Source organism: Furipterus horrens, unplaced genomic scaffold (assembly GCF_987537825.1).
Source record: "Furipterus horrens unplaced genomic scaffold, mFurHor1.1.pri manual_scaffold_2, whole genome shotgun sequence".
NCBI classification, from domain to species: domain Eukaryota; kingdom Metazoa; phylum Chordata; class Mammalia; order Chiroptera; family Furipteridae; genus Furipterus; species Furipterus horrens.
Genome location: NW_028327172.1, coordinates 166496424 through 166512985, shown reverse-complemented (window position 1 = coordinate 166512985; position 16562 = coordinate 166496424). Strand labels below are relative to the sequence as shown.

Here is a 16562-nt window from a genome sequence, read left to right as displayed (position 1 = left end):
TGGAGAAGAAGATTCCGAACAGCGTAGGCGCGAGGACGCAGCCCTGCTTTACTCCGCTGCTGACTGGGAAGGCCTCAGAGGTTGCACCGTTGTAGGACACCGTGCTGTGCATGTTGTTGTGAAAGGACATGACCACAGCAAGCAGATGTGGTGGACAGCCAATCTTCCGTAGCAAGCTGAAGCATCCGCTTCGACTGACCAGATCAAACGCCTTCGTGAGGTCAATAAAGGTGAGGTAGAGTGGTTTATGCTGCTCGTGACACTTCTCCTGCAGCTGGCGTAGGGAGAAGATCATGTCCACTGTTGATCGGCCAGCTCTGAAGCCACACTGGGACTCTGGGTAGACGCGGGAAGCAAGGGTCTGCAGGCGGGCAAGAGCGACCCGGGCGAATACTTTGCTGACGACGCTGAGGAGAGAGATGCCCCGGTAGTTGTTGCAGTCGCTGCGGTCTCCTTTGTTCTTGTACATGGTGATAATGTTGGCGTCTCTCATATCCTGGGGGATGTAATCCTCCTTCCAGCAGAGACAGAGTAGATGGTGGAGCGGCTGTAGCAGGACTGGTTTCCCGCTCTTCAGGATTTCTGGAGGGATTCCGTCGCTTCCTGGTGCTTTCCCGCAAGCGAGGCGGTCGATGGCTTTGCCGAGCTCTGCCGCAGTAGGTGGGGTGTCTAGCTCCTCCATGACTGGTAGGTCTGGGATGGCGTTAAGAGCAGTGTCTGTTACGGTGTTCCTCGTCGCGTACAGCTCGAGGTAGTGCTTGGTCCACCGCCGCATTTGCTGTTCCTGGTCAGTGATGACCTCACCTGTCTTGGACTTAAGGGGGGCGATCTTGGAGGGGATTGGGCCTGTTGCCTTCTTGATACCCTCATACATTCCTCGTGCGTTGCCTATATCGGCAGCTTCCTGGATGCTTCTGCACAGGTTTAGCCAATAGGTGTTGGCACAGTGGCGGGTGGTCTTCTGGACTTTGTTCCTGGCAGCCCGTAGAGCTTGAAGTGTACTGGGAGTGGGCGTGGCCTTGTAAGCCAGTAGGGCCTTCCTCTTAGCCTCGATCACGGGTTCCATTTCTTCCCAGTGAGCCTCGTACCAGTCAGCGTTCTTCCGCTCTTTCTTCCCGTAAGCAATAATGGCGGAGTTGTATATGGCGTCGCGGAGACGTGACCAATTGGATTCGATAATGTCGTCTGCCGCCATTCCCTTGCCGAGTGCATCTTCCATCCTGTTGATGAATTGCTGGGTCTTAACTGGGTTGCTGGCACAACTGGTGTTGATGCGTGGGCGACCCTTCATCTTGGAGTGGTGCAACCTCTTCGACGTTATGCGCACCTTGCTTACCAGGAGGGCATGGTCCGTGTCGCAGTCTGCACTGTGGTAGCTGCGGGTGAGGAGGGTGCTGCCAATATCCGTTCTTCTGGTGATGACGAGGTCAAGCTGGTGCCAGTGGCGGGAGCGGGTGGATCTCTTTGCACTTGAAGAATGTGTTTGTCACGCATAGGCCGTGGTGACACAAAAGCTCAAGCAGTCGCTGACCATTCTCATTGATCTTTCCTCTCCCAAAGTTTCCGAGGCAGGTGGGCCAGGCCATGTGGTCGGCTCCTACTCTTGCGTTGAAGTCTCCAAGGAGATAAAGAGCGTTACTTCTGGGGATCTTGGATAACGCTTCGTCCAGTGCATGGTAGAACTGTTCTTTCTCTTCGGTGGTGGCGCAGAGGGTTGGGGCGTATGCGCTAAGAATGCTGACTGGGCCGAAAGTTGTTGACAATCGGAGGGTAAGTAATCTCTCTGTGCCTCCTGTGGGTGGCTCTATGGAGTTAACAAGCGTGTTCTTCACAGCGAACCCAACACTGCGCTGTCTTGGTTGGTCCGGAGACTTCCCTTGCCAGTAGAAGGTGTAGTTGGTTTCTCTGATAGTTCTGTTGTCGGCCAACTGGGTCTCCTGTAGAGCCTCAATGTCGATGTTTAGTCGTGCCAGTTCCCTGTCGATGACGGCAGTTTTCCTGGCATCATTGATCCACAGAAGGTCTGCAGTAAGTCCGGGACACATGGTCCTGATGTTCCAGCTAGCGAGGCGAAGAGCTGGAGGTTTCTTTCTTGTTTTTTGCTTGGAATTGCCTGGTACGAGTGTTTTGTGGCCCACTTTTCGAGAGACGCCTCTCTGATCCCCACGCACCCAGTGGGGCAGGCGAGCCATGGCGAGACGGCACCTAATTGGCTGGGGGCTGCCCAGCTTGAGGCGGGCGGTAGCTGTCCAGTGAGGTGCGATGACCTCTCCCACCGTCAGAGGAGACCCCTGGCGCTCGTTTCCTTCACCAATCGGATGAGCTTATAACCGGTATCTGTCTCCTCCCGTGTTGAGTCGACATCTTGTGATGACGCTGGAGTGTCCTCTCCAGTGAAGCTGAAGCTACAGAGCCTGGGCAGGGTGATATGGAGGGCCAGCTGTTGCCCATGCAGCAGACCCCCCCCTCTCTTCGCAGCTGAAGGATCCAAGGGGAAAGACAGAGTCAATACAGCTTGGCTTCAGGTGCGCCGCAGGAGTTGCCGGTGTTGACTACAACGTCAAACCGCCTTAGGGACTCCGGCTCCAGATTTTCTGTCGGGGTTTACTCCCTTAGCCTTTCTCCTGAAGAGGTATGCCGCAAGGCAGCGGAGGTTTTTTGGAATCAGAGTTTTCCTTCTCTGAAATGTAAATAAATATTAATACATATATTACGGTTTGCCATGCTACCTGCTGATTGTAAGAATTTGGGAGAGTTGGGTGAACAAGTGATAAGCATAATTTCATAAAAATAACAGTAATGATATTCTTAAGTAGGGAAGATGTACTCGCTTGTCTTTAGCAAGTTTTACAGTGTGTAGCAAAAAGATCATTGGGCTTCCAGTTAGGAGACCAGGACTTTACTGTCCTGCTGAAGAATCTTGGGCAGATCACTATAATACTTTGGGTGTATCTTTATTGGCAGTTTTTAATAATTATTCCACCATAAGTTTTGTAATACATTGTTTTTTTAGGCCAATATGAAAATTAATAAGTAATCCCCAAACTAACATCAGCTGAAGCTGGGTGGTGAAGAGATAAAGGACAGGCCTAGGGGCAGGAAAAACATGTAGGATTCTCAAGGTAGATAATATCCATATAACTAACAGGAGAGTAAAACCAGTTTTGCTTATTAATGATTATTAAAAGCACCTCAATCTGTGTTGATATATCTAAAATTTTAACTATAAAATAATTGATTCCTTTTAAAACTAGCAATGGATTCTGAGATATTTAGGCTTCAATCAGGATAAGAGTTAAACATGAGAAAGAGTATACTTTTAAAAATACTTAAAAGAAAAGTAATTTTCTAATAATAATAACACAAAAATAGAGTATTCTTTCCCTCAAAGAACTTTAAAATATTATTCCAGAAACTAGAATTCTAAAAATAAAAAGGGGGGGGTGGGGTTCTGATATGTTTCTTAATCATTAATTTCAAAGTCTGAAATTAAATGATACATAATAAAAGCAACATCTGTGTAGCCAGATTCATGTTTTAAACCAAGTTGCAACAGGTTAAATACAGGGAGTGCTGGCTTCTGTTTGGAGGAGGTGGGATGACACCATTTTCTTTTAATTTTAATGATTTTCTGTACTTTGTGAAAATTTTTTTCATTTAAAAATTTCAACAGGATTTTAGTCCACATTTGTTTTTTGTTTTTTGTTTTTTTTTAGAATTATCTATTTGCAAAACCATTACTCTTAAATACAACTTCTAAAGGAACTATTATAGATTTTTGAAGAAAAATACTAAAGAACTAACAAATAAAAGAAGTAGGGAGGAGAAACTGACGTAGTATTTGAAATCAGGCATGTGTAAAAGAACCAAAGGAAATTAATGTTAAAGCAATAGAAAAAGATCAATACCAGCAAAACAAGACATTAAAGTTAAGCTGGTACAGAAACAAGAAATACAAAAACCACAGGTGTATAAATAGGAAGAAGATGAGAAATCTTCTCAAAAAAGTTTTAAGCAGACACTAGTATTCATTCAGTCAGAAACTGTAGTACAATCAGATTCCTATCCTTGTACTAACCTTAAAGCAGAGCTGTCTGGAAAGAGAATAGGAAACAAAGACATTTTCTCAATCATTAAAATGTACTAGATTTCAAATATACTCTAATAATAACATCCAAATACACTTTCATAAAGCATACTTTTTGTGTTTTGCCCTGGCTGGTTTGGCTCAGTGGATTGAGCGTCGGCCTGCGAGCTAAGTGTCGCTGGTTCGATCTTCCAGTCAGGGTACATCAGAGAAGGAAAACTCTGACTCCAAAAAACCTCCGCTGCCTTGCGGCATACCTCTTCAGGGGAAAGGCTAAGGGAGTAAACCCCGACAGAAAATCCGGAGCCGGAGTTCCCTAAGGCGGTTTGACGCTGTAGTCAACACCGGCAACTCCTGCGGCGCACCTGAAGCCAAGCTGTATTGACTCCGTCTTTCCCTTGGACCCTTCAGCTGCGAGGAGAGGGGGGGTCTGCTGCATGGGCAACAGCAGACCCTCCATATCACCCTGCCCAGGCTCTGTAGCTTCAGCTTCACTGGAGAGGACACTCCAGCGTCATCGCAAGATGTTGATTCAACACGGGAGGAGACAGATACCGTGTCACTCCCGAGTCGGACTGCACAACCATTCTCGGCGGTGCAGATAGACTCTTAAGAAGCTACACCATCGTCTCTCGAGATGGACGGCTGCCGCCGACGACGACTTTTTGTGTTTATACTGTAAAAGTGAGCAAGCTAACTGTCTGCTGTGTGGGGGCTTCTAAAGCAAGTGGTGGGCATGAAGTAAGGGCACCTGCCCAAGCTTGTCTGACTCAGGTTCTCTTTACCAGTGACAGTGTTTGTGGAAGGACTTACCTGGAAGCAGAAAAGGCAAATAGAACAAATAACAAAATCTTCTCTGGATGCACTTGCTGAAGGTAACACAGATGTCATGTCATATATTCCCAGTGTGAAGAAGAGAAAGAAACCCAGCAGATGACTCCAGATGTTTACTGTCTCATTAGATAAAATAAACAAACTGGAAAACAAACAAAGAGAAAAACCATGCAGTTCAGGATCATAGTGGCTCACTCACTGTTGGCATTTAAAAGGTTAGGGACAACTTTTCTGGATTATCTAACACTAACTTGTTACTTTAAGCCCTTGGCCCCATCTTTGCCTTTCTAAATTCGATATATCATTTAGTATAATTAATCTCTCTTTAAGTTTTCCCACGACCAGTTTTAGGAACTTAGGGCTTCTTTACTGCTCACCTGTATTATCATATTGACCACTTTCTTCCTCATATTAGTTACTTATGTGTAAATTCCACCTCATCCTCCAGCCTATTAACTCCCTGATGGCCGGCCCCATTCATCTTTATGATACCACTGTTCCAAGCATATGCCTTGCTCAAATTAGATGCTAAATGTCTACAGAAATGTGTGCAGATTAAAACTGGTATTAGCTAGCATACTTTGATGTTCAATAATAAATATCTGAAAACCTTCTAAGTGTTACTTAGGCACAAACTTAAAATACCTTTTTAGTATCCATTAAATGCAAATACAAAATTAACTGGACTTGAGAGAAGCAGAGTAAATAAGGCAGGTATGCAGGAAGAACTCTGCTATGATTATTTTGAAACCATACTAGTTCCCAGGTGGCATATTCTTTTTAGGAACAATAGGAGGTTGCTTTTAATATCAGTACTATTTGCCCTCTTTCAAAATGCTGATGAACTGGTTTGAGTTGAAGCAGTGTTGGCAGCACAGGTGGCTGGTATACCAGCCTGGCCACGAGTCAAAAGGCTTACTGTCCCTTCACCCCCTCTATAACAAGTCAGCTCTGTGATCATGAGCAAGTTGCTTAACCTCTCTGGTTTCAGTTCCTTCATCTATAAAACAAGGGAGCTGGATTAGATGTTGCTGAAAGACCCTCCCAGCTCCTTCCTTAATTCTGTTAAATGTTTTTCCTGCTGTGGATAGAGCTCATCTGATTATTGACTGAAAGGTGAGACCATGACAAAAAATTAAAATACTCATGCATTTTTCTTGTAAAATATAATCTTTCTCAACTAAGGTCTCTGACTTTCACTGATTCAGAATTCTTATTGGTAAGCATTAACATATAACTCTAACCTACTGAATCTGCACAAGTCACCATGGTTCTCATTTTCCCATATCAAAAACAGCAGGGCCTCACACTATCGAATGCTCATTAAGAATAAAGTGAATCTTGTATCATGAATTTCAGGCTCTATTCTGTACAAGCATTGAATATAAAGACTACTTATTCTGTGTGGCTTGGAGAGGGGTAGGATGCAAGAATGTGAGAGAACATATCTTAACTACAGGGTCTGTTTTGACAACCAATACTGTGCTCTGCCTGTTGCTTTAGAATTCTTCATTGTGTGAAACTCAGTATAACCTGATTAACTGAACTGACACAATCTTGGCATATTCCTTCCCAATAACAGAATACTGGCAGAAGAGTTGTGTCACAACACCTCTCATATCTAAAATCTGCTTGGTCATGCTCGACAGCTAAAAGAGAGGGCGCCAGCTGAAACTGGAAAGACTGAGGTGGTGGGAAGAGCATTTAGAAGAACGTCCCCAGTAGAGGACCTACTCTTATTCTATGAGAAACTAGGCCCAGACTCTGTTCAGCTTCAAAATCAATAATCATCTCCATCATCAATATTTGTTCATCTCTGAACTCAATGATTTTGATAAGATACCATTCGTTGTGTGTTTAGACCTGTGTAGGGTTTTACATACATAATCTCACTTAATCCTTATTATTGTACTTTCTGAAGCAGCTATTGTGATCACCCTCACTTTTACAAATAGGAAAAATAAGGCTCAGAGAGGTTAACTTTTGTTTAAGGTCCCACAGCTGTGAAGTGGCAGATCTGAATACCCAAGTTTTTTTTTTTTTTTTGACTCAATAGCCCAAGATCTAAAGCACTAGATTTCATTTCTCTGTCCCAAATATTTGGACACTAATATCAAAATGCAGAGGACCACTGATAGGTGGGTATAAAAGATTTAAGGCAATTAAATTCACTGCCTGCTCCATCCTTGTGGAAATCTACATCCATAGCAGAGCCCAGCTCTGATTCCTTGTGTAATAACTTGTACACATAAGGCACTGGGGAGGAAAAGATTACTTAGAATTCAAATTATTAAGTCATGTGGGCCATTTATTCAAGTCAGGAAGGGATGGACAGTGATGTTTCCTTATGACTGTGAGTCACAGAAACACTACTTTCAAGGCAGGGCAAAGGAGCTGGGTAAAGACCATGCTGGAAAGATCAAGAGTCAGACACATGGGTGCTGCCTGAGCAATTCAGCAGCCCGCATTCCAGCACTGAGGTTTGTGTCTACAGTGACCTGGAGCTAGCCAACATCTGTATTAATTCTCTTGAAGTGGGGTCCTGTATTTAAGTACACACAGTGAATCTTAACAGAAAGCTCTCCTGAGAATTAAATTTTCATTTTCTTTTTTTTTAAATCCAGGCCCTCAAGTGACTCTTGGTTTTAAATGTTTAGATGATGGAGAAGTTCAGAGTTGCTTCTATAGTGCTCTAGGAGGGCAGTGCCCTTTATAGGCTCCCTTTGCTCAAGTCCTATTCCTACACAGCATTTTTCACAACGGTTATTATGTAATAGTGTAATTATCTTTTTAATGCGTGTCACTCAGGCTGGACCTTGGTAGCGTCGTGAGAACAAGGGCCCTGTCTGCTGTTCTCTGCACCACCTGGTTAAAGTGCCTGACACCTAGCAAGGGCTCCACCAGTACCTACTGACTGAATGAATCAGGGGTTTCTAAATATACATAAATATGGCAATGTGAACTTGTTTCTTGTTATACAGGCATTTATCTGACCCCCAAGGGTCCGAATTTCCATAGGGCTGCTCTAAAAATAACGCTTGGGTATTCACAGGAGCAAGTATGGCTCAACCACTGTCAGTGGGGTGTCCAACATGTATCCCAGCAAGCACAAAAAAGAATAAACGATGTAAAAGCCCTTTGTAAAGAGCAAAGGACAGTTGGAAATTAAGATCATTGTTACTATCATTATTATTCCGTGGATCGAGTGCTCCGGCGGCGGAGGAGGGAAGATAACGAGAGAGGAGGGGTGGCAGGAAGGGATGAAAATGATGGGCATAGAAAACAGCGGGGAAAGAAGCCGGGAAACTAGACAAAAACGGAGTAGGTGAGGAGGAGGGGCCGCCGCCGCGTCCCCCAGGCGCGCCCCGCGGAGGCGGCCAGACTGTACCTTTTGATGCACAGCCTGGAGGGCAGGTAGGCCCGGTAGCCGTCGGTGATGTACGGGTTGTCCTTGAGGGACACGGGGATCTGCTCGTAGGTGTAGAGGCGAATGCCGCGGGGCACCAGGACCGGCCAGTACTGGTAGCTGCCCAGCTCGATGTAATGAGCGCTCTTCAGCAGCTTCTGATGCATCCTCCCCGGCCACCGCCGCTCCCCGACCGGGGAGATCGCGCAGGCCCCGCTTCCCCGGGGAGGGGGCTTCGCTGCCGCAGCCCCCGCCCCGGAGCCCGCGGACGCTGCGCGAGCTCCTAGGACGCCACCGCTTCCCAGGCCCGGCTCCTAGCACACACCCGCTGCCGCCGTCATCGCCTCGGCTGACCCGCAGCGTCGCAGCCCTCTCTGACGTCAGCACGCCGCGGCGGGCCCCGCCCCTCGGCCGTCGCCGGGGCCGCCCCACGTGGGATGGGGGGTGCACGTGTGTTGCAGGGCCGGCGAGTCACTGCTGGGGTTTACGGACTGCCTGAACACCTCGGGAAGGCAGCGGCCAGCGTCTCCCTTTGTCGGTGAAAAGAGCACGAAACTGCGCAGGGGAATAAAGTTTTTTCTTTCTATTTTCAGCTAGAAGCAGTTGTTAATTTTTGAAAAATCAGGGGGAAAAGTGTTAACTGGAAGAAAAATAAGAACTTGAGCTAGCTGTTTACCGGTTGCTTGTTTTATGCTTCGAATCACACACACTTCACGTCAGAAGGGAACGTAGAGGTGTCTAAGCTAAGGTCAGAACTTAGGTGGAAATAGAGGAAACTTGGTGCAGCTGGAACATTTACTAAACTCACGCATCCACTGAGCCATAAAGAAAGCTCCAACACATTTCCTGAAATCATTCAGAGTATGTTCCCTGACCGACTATGTCCAGGAATTCCCATTTCCTAGTGGAGGAAATTCATGCCTGAGAGTGCCTGCCACTCTCATAGATCGCTTCTGGGACCACATGACATTACTTCGTCACCACTGCTGACCCGAAGATGGATTAGTGGCTCATGAGGTGTCCTGACACAGATCTCCATACAAGACAAATGGTAATTAGCTTGACCAATCGATTTCTTTCTTCGAAACTCGACTCGGAGGTGTGGAAAGAGGGCCTGTAGCCTGAGATTTGAAACAAAAGTAGAAAGATGCTCAGAGATGATCAGAGACAGAAAGGAGCTGAGTTATGATAATGGTGAGACACTAAAAAACTAAGAACGGCAGCTGCTTTGATTGTCAAGATTATACCCAGGAAACCTGTTGCAAAATGACTTCTGGACTGGCTGACTTAATTTATAATCCATTTTAGTTGTGCCTAGTTCATTTCTGTTTAATTTTTAAACACTCTTTAATACTAACCACTTAGCCCCATTTATGAAATGAATGGATAGATATGAAAAGATAGTGATAGCAACAATCCATGTCTGAATCTGAGAGAAAGAGGTCTGTGAGTAAAAAAAAAATTGAAAGAGCTCTTTCACTCAGGTCTATAAGACGATGGAAGCAGGTGCATCTGCTATGGGGCACCTCTAGCAGGTTATAGCATAAAGGGAAGAGGGCGCAGTTCCCCACAGATAATGGTGGAATTTTGGCACTTTCAGGGGCTCTAGCTGTAGTGGCATGGCTGCTAGAGGAATAACACCTGCTGGGGTCTCCAGCACCTGGTAGGAGACCTCAATGCTCTTTTTTTGTATTTTAATGAATTAAGAGAGAAACATTAAGGTGAGAAAGAAGCATTGAGATTGGTTGCTTCCTGTACCTGTCAAACTAGGGATGACACCTGCAACCTAGGCCCTCTACCCTGACCTGGAACTGAACCTGCAACCTTTTGATTATGGGATGATGCTCCAACCAACTGAGTCATACTAGCCAGGGCCAATGTCCTTTTAGTGATAGGGTGGGGAGCTGAATCACCCAGTAAGAGATATGGGAAAATGGCAGTATCCTATCATGAGCATGTGTGAGACACATCTTGGGTTTTAGAGACACTTGTGGTGGTTGGCGGGCTGGGAGGGTGGGGTGGGCAGTGTTCTCCAAAAAGCTAGAAGTCCTGGACTCTAACATGGGCCCAAGATCCAGGAAACTGAATTTTCACTGTTGCTACATCCTACAGGCATATACAGATCGGAAAAACTTGGATTGTGCCTTATTTTATAGGATAATTTACAGTGAGCTGGAATGGAGAGATATGGGGGCTTCATGCAGCATTTGGGTGAGTGAGATCCTTTTCCTCCCTCTCTCCCTCCTTCCCTTCCTCTTTCCTTCTCTTCCTCCCCCCTCCCTCCCTCTCTTCTTTTGTATATGTTCTTTTTGCATTTTTTACAACTCTAAAAATGTTGGAGTGCGAGTCACAGGTATTGGAATGGACACACCATGGAAGCATATATTTATAAGTTCTGACTATATGCCACACATTTTCGTAGACACTAAGAAAATAAACACAAATAAGACATCTTTTTGATAGCCATCTTTGCCAATCTCAGCAGTACTGACATTTTGACCACTCCCTCCATAAACTCTCTTTACTGCACTTTTTAAATTATAAAAGTCACCCTCTTGTGTTTCTTGATGGTTCTGTTATCTAATTGTTCATCCCTTGACATGGGAGTTTTAGTCTGCCCATTTAAAAAAATTCTATGTATCTTTTTTTTTTAATGTACTGATTCTCCTATTTCTTTCCTTGCTTACAATTTATATGTGAAAGGACTGGTGGTGTTTCATAGTTCGGATTCTGCTGTTACAGTTCAATATGCCACTCTGTCCTCTGTATTTTCTGCAAACTGGCAACAGGACTCAGAGGCTTGATCAGACCTCCGATCCAGCGGCTTGATCTCTTTGGCAAGACTATAGGTCTTTCACCTGGAGGCACATGATGTCTGATTTTTGTTCTTTCTTGATGTTACATTCTATTAATTGATAGTGGCTGCAAAATAATGATAATAAAATTCTACCATTTTGTTTTCATATGTTAACTGGAATAATTTTCATTATGAGATACTCCTTATCTAATATTTGGTTACTCAGTAGTACAGTTCATATAAGAAAAGAAAAATATATGCTTGATTTTTTCATTTTATTTATCTAACTTTCAAGATAGCAAGTTGGTTTCCTGTTATCTTCATAAGGTAACAAACCCAATTAAAAAAAGGACTTAGAACTCATGAATTTAAAGATATTTGATAATTTTCAAAACATTGTCATTCTTTTCTTCATTTTTGGTCAGTGAGAGCCCCCTTCAATTGGCTTCTCAGCTCTTATGACATAACCTTTGTAGTCTCTGACAGCTTCATTTTATCTGGTGTGTCAAGATGTTCCTTTCTTATCATGCGCACTTATCGCTCCATATTTGTAATCATGTCTCCCCAAAACCCTCGTAGTAAAATGAACGGTAGCCTTTAAAAATATATGTTCATATGACTTTACTTGGAAATAGGGCCTTTACATATGTGATTAAGTTTAAGATCTCTAGGTCATCCTGGATTTAGTGTGGGCTCTAAATCCTATGACTGGGAGTATCCTTCTAAGAGAAAGGAGAGGAAGATTTGAGACATGCAGGTGCAGAAGAAGGCCATGTGAAAACAGAGGCAGAGATTGGAGTTATGCTACCGCAAGCCACAGAACCCATGCGGCCCCCATAAACTGAAAGAGGCAAGGAAGGATTCCCCTCAAAACCTTCAGAGTGAGAGTAGGGTACCCTGCAGACTTCTGACTGTCAGAACTCTCCGAGAAAAAGTTTCTGTTGTTGTAAGCCACCAAGTTTGTGGAACCGTAGGCAACCAATACAGGTTTTGGTTTTGGGAAGTGGGGTGCTGCCATAATGAAAGCTAAGAATGTGAAAGTGGCTTTGGAATTGGGTGATGGATAGAGGCTAGAAGAATTTTGAGATAAAATGATAGAAAAAGAAGCCTAGATTTCCTTGAAGAGATGGTTGGTATAAATATGGATGTTAATAGCAATTCTGATGAGAGCCTAGAAGGAAATGAAGAGTGTATTAGAGAAAGCTACAATTTTAGAGAATGCATCTATATACATTTGTATATTCATATATATGTGTATTCATATATATTCATATATGTACATAGTCTTGAACAGAATATTAGTAGAAATGTGAATGTTAAAGTTTCTTCTGGTGAGATCTCAAAAGGAAATTAACATAGTATTAGTAGCTAGAGGAAAGGTAATTCTTGTTATAAGGTGGTAGAAAGCTTGGCTAAATTGTGTTCTATTGTTGGGTAAAAGCAGAACTTACAAGTGATGAACTTGGGTGTTTAGCTGAGGAGATTTCCAAGGAAAGTGTCAAAGGAGCAGCCTGGTTTCTCCTTGCTGCTTATGATAAAATGTGAAGGAAAGGAGTAAATGGAAGGAAAAAAACTGTTAAGCAAAAAAGAAATAAACACCTGACGGTTTGAGAGGTTCTCAAAAAGGATGCTAAAATTAGGAAATTTATTGCTGCAAAAGCATGCTCTGGAGAGAGGATCAAGGATGTGGCTTAACAGTTTAGGCACGTGACTTATGGTTTTACTCAACCGTCTCAGCAGAAGCCTGGAATAGCAATGGGGCTGTGCAGGAAAGATCTGTGGAGGACCCTCTATGTAATAGAGTAGACCTCCATAACACAGAGGAGGCCCACAAGGTATTTGAGAATGTTGTAGTAGCAGAGACATGACAGCTTGGACTAAAGAGGACAGAGAGGACAAAATGAATGGAAGCTTTTGGGGAGATCTATAGGTGGGAAACTGGCCGATAAGACGACTTGGTTGCAAACATGTACTACCCTTTAAGAAAAAGGATGAACGTCTCCAAGGGCAGAGCTGTGGTGGCAGAGGCAGGCAGGGTCTCATCACAGGCCCAGAGGGCAGAATATCAGGCCACAGAGGATTATTTTTAGGTCTTAAAATCCAGAGGAATTTTTCCTGTGGGATTTGTAATTGCTTGGGACTCGTGATCCCCTTATTTCTTCCAATATCTCCTTTGCAGTGGGAATGTCTACTGTGTGCCTGTCCAACCACTGTATTTGGGAAACAGATAACTTGTTTTCTAGTGTCACAGGTCTACACAGAGAGAAGAATTTTGTCACAGGAATGGATCAGACCCAGCGTCTCACCCGGACCTGATTTAGATGAGATGTGGGACTTATGAGCTGATGATATTTAGATGAGATTTTAGAGTTACTGTAATGTTGTAATGGGTTGAGGCTTGGTAATGCTGGCACGGGGTGAATGCATTGTACATGTTAGCTAGATATGAATTTTAGGGGGCCAGTTGTCAGACTGCAGAAGGCTGAGTGGTGGCCCCCTAATATATATTCTCCTGGAACCTTTGAGTATGACATTTGGGAAAACGGTCTTTGCAGTGCAGTTAAGTTAAAGATTTCAAGATAAGTTCAGCCTAGATTGGGTTGGGCCCTGAATCTAATCAAGTGTCCTTACAACAGACAGAAGAGAATAAGACACACATACAGGCAAGGCCATGTGAAGACAGAGGCAGAAATTGGAGTTATGATGCTAGAAATGAATGAATGTCTGAAGGCGCCAGAAGCTTGGGAGAGACAAGATTTATTCTCCTAGAGAGCTTTCAAAGGATGTATGGCCCCGTTGACTTTTTGATTTCAGATGTCTGTCCTCCAGAACTATAATTTTTATATTCAAAGATTAAATGCTATGTGAGTTCATAGTGATATTTTCAATAAAAATTCAGTGCTATGGGGTTTTCACTGAGAATCCTGGTTATCAAGGATGCATGGATGATCTAATTATAACATCACATAATTCTTTAAGTTAAATTTCTTGGGGTGACACTGGTTAATAAGTTTATAGGTTTCAAGTGTACATTTCTGTGATGCATGATATGTATTTTTTATCCTACATTATACACACAATATCAAATTACAGTGCCAGTATCACCACCACCAATTATGATTGCTGAAAACAGTTAATTTCTTTACATGTTCTATGCCCATTCTCCCTTTCCTCCAATTTTTTATAGTTTTTACTATAACTACACCATCAGATCACATAGCTATTCATTATGTACTGTACACTCTATTTTAAACCCGCATTTATTTCTACAAGTGACTATATACTTAATACTACTAGTCCTCATATTAATACATATATTTAACTTGTTTTAGTTGTCTGCTGCTTGCTCTCTAGGAAATTTCTTGTAAAAGATTTGTGGGAACAATATTCTTTGAGTTCCTATATGTTGATAAAAGTTTGTCTGGGTCTTTTCTAGTGAGAGGTTAGTTTTGTGGATATAATATCCTTGACTTGCATGTTCTTTCCATGAGTATCTTAAATATGTTAATGTATTTTCAGCAACATAAAGCATTGTTGTAATAAAGTCTAATGTTAATTTAATTTTCTTTTTCTTATAAATTATATGCTCATTTGATTAGATGCTGGTAAGATTTTTTTTTAAATTTAAAGTTCATTAATTTTATTAGAATATCTTGCAGTTCACTGTTGTAGATTTATATTCTCAGGTACATGGTTGCTTTTCCAATGGATAAGTAGTGGCTCCTGGGGACATGATTTGAGATGTAAAGAGTATGTCTCTGGGCTGGTGAGCAGCGTCCCAGTTCTGCTCATTTGCAGTCATGTCCTAGCTTCTTCCCTCATCTTCCCCTCTCACACTCAACTGCTCACCATATGCTGTTGGATTCTGACTCTGTTAAGTCTCTCAAATCCACCTTTTCTTCATCCCTATTGTCACAGCTATCAGTTACATTCTTATCTTATTTCATTAGCTACTTCTAGTCCCCAACTTCAACTCACAATTCAATCTCCATCCCTTATGCCCTTTAAAAAACAGTAGTACATTAAAAACTAAATCTTATTTATTGCTATAAACAGACAGAGCCAAACCTGTAATATACCCTATAGAATATACTCAAGACCTTTAAAATAATATACCTTCAATACCAAGACCCTGCCCTAGGGATGAGGTGAGACTTGTCTCTGTCAGCTCCCTTACCTACTACACACACGACATACTGAACTACTCATAGTTAGTTTTCTGAATACACCACATTATTTCTAATCTTCTTGCCTTTGTAAATGTTGTTCCTTCTTTCTGGAGTGACCTCCATCCTTTTCTTTCCTCTCTTTACCAGCATAACTTTTATCAATACTAACCCTCCAGTCTCTGCTACAGCATCCCCTTTTCTGGGCAACTTTCTATATCCCCTTATCCGAGTTAGAGTTATCAGTGCTTTTCCTCTGTGTTCCTTTGGCATTCATGCGAACTGTAGAATTGAATTTGCTACAGTATAGTGGAATTACCTTCTTTCGTGTAGTAGGTCCTCAATGCCCTTTAAGGAGTCTTTATTCTGTTTTTAATTCTCAGTACCTTAGTTGTTCAGTATTTTTTTAATTAAACATTTTATTTTGAGGTAGATTCACATGCAGTTGTAAGGCATAATAGAGATCCCTTGTACCTCTTATCCAGTTTCCCCCAATTATAACATCTTGCAAAACTATAGGACAATATCACAGCCATGATATTGACACTGATAAGGTCACGATACAGAATGTTTTCATTATGAAAAGGATCTCTCCGGTTGTTCTTTTATACCTATACCTACTTCACTCTTACTTCCACTCTCTCCTTAACCCTTGGCAAACCCTAATCTGTTCTCTCTTTCTAGAACTTTGTCATATCAAGAATGTTATATAAGTTGAATCATATACTATATAACCTTTTGGAATTGGCTTTTTTTCACCAAGTGTGAGTCCCTGGAGATTCATTCAAGATGTTGTATATATAGATAGTTCATTTCCTTTTGTTGCCAAAGAGTATTCCAAGGTATGGATGCACCACCATTTGTTTAATCAGTTACCTATTGAAGGACATCTGGGTTATTTCCAGTTCTGGGCTATTATAAAATGTAGCTGCTAGGAACACTGGTGTACAGGTTTTGGTACAAACATAAATTTTCATTTCTCTGAGATAAATGCTCCAAAATGCAATTGTCGCATCACGGTCATATGACAATTGCATGCTTTATTTTATACAGAACCTCAAACTGTTTTACAATAAATTTTTAACAAACAAAGGAATGAACAAATAGCATTACATCAAAGTCTTTAGAGTGGATATTAGGATGAAACAAATTATCTTTATTAATCGCACAGCCAATCATATTAGCCACAAGAATTATATTCTAAATAGACTGAAACATACTATGGAGCAGAAATCAATAAAGCTTAAATGTGATAAGCTTCTTCATTACTCT

The 16562-nt window shown here is 42.6% G+C and overlaps 1 protein-coding gene across 3 annotated transcripts in view; it reads right to left on the bottom strand.

Annotated features, from left to right (window-relative positions):
- PAQR3 (progestin and adipoQ receptor family member 3) overlaps positions 1–8686 on the bottom strand; it is a 44325-nt gene extending 35639 nt beyond the window's left edge. For all 3 annotated transcript variants that reach the window (XR_016509091.1, XR_016509090.1, XM_090266721.1), the window contains exons 1-2: positions 8310–8686; positions 4901–5063 (exon numbers count right to left, since the gene is read on the bottom strand). Coding sequence is in view for 1 of the 3 variants with exons in the window: in XM_090266721.1 (XP_090122847.1) it covers positions 4901–5063; positions 8310–8494 (348 nt within the window). In the remaining 2 variants the exon portion in view is untranslated. The remainder of the gene's footprint in view (positions 1–4900; positions 5064–8309) is intronic.
- Positions 8687–16562: the final 7876 nt, after the last annotated feature.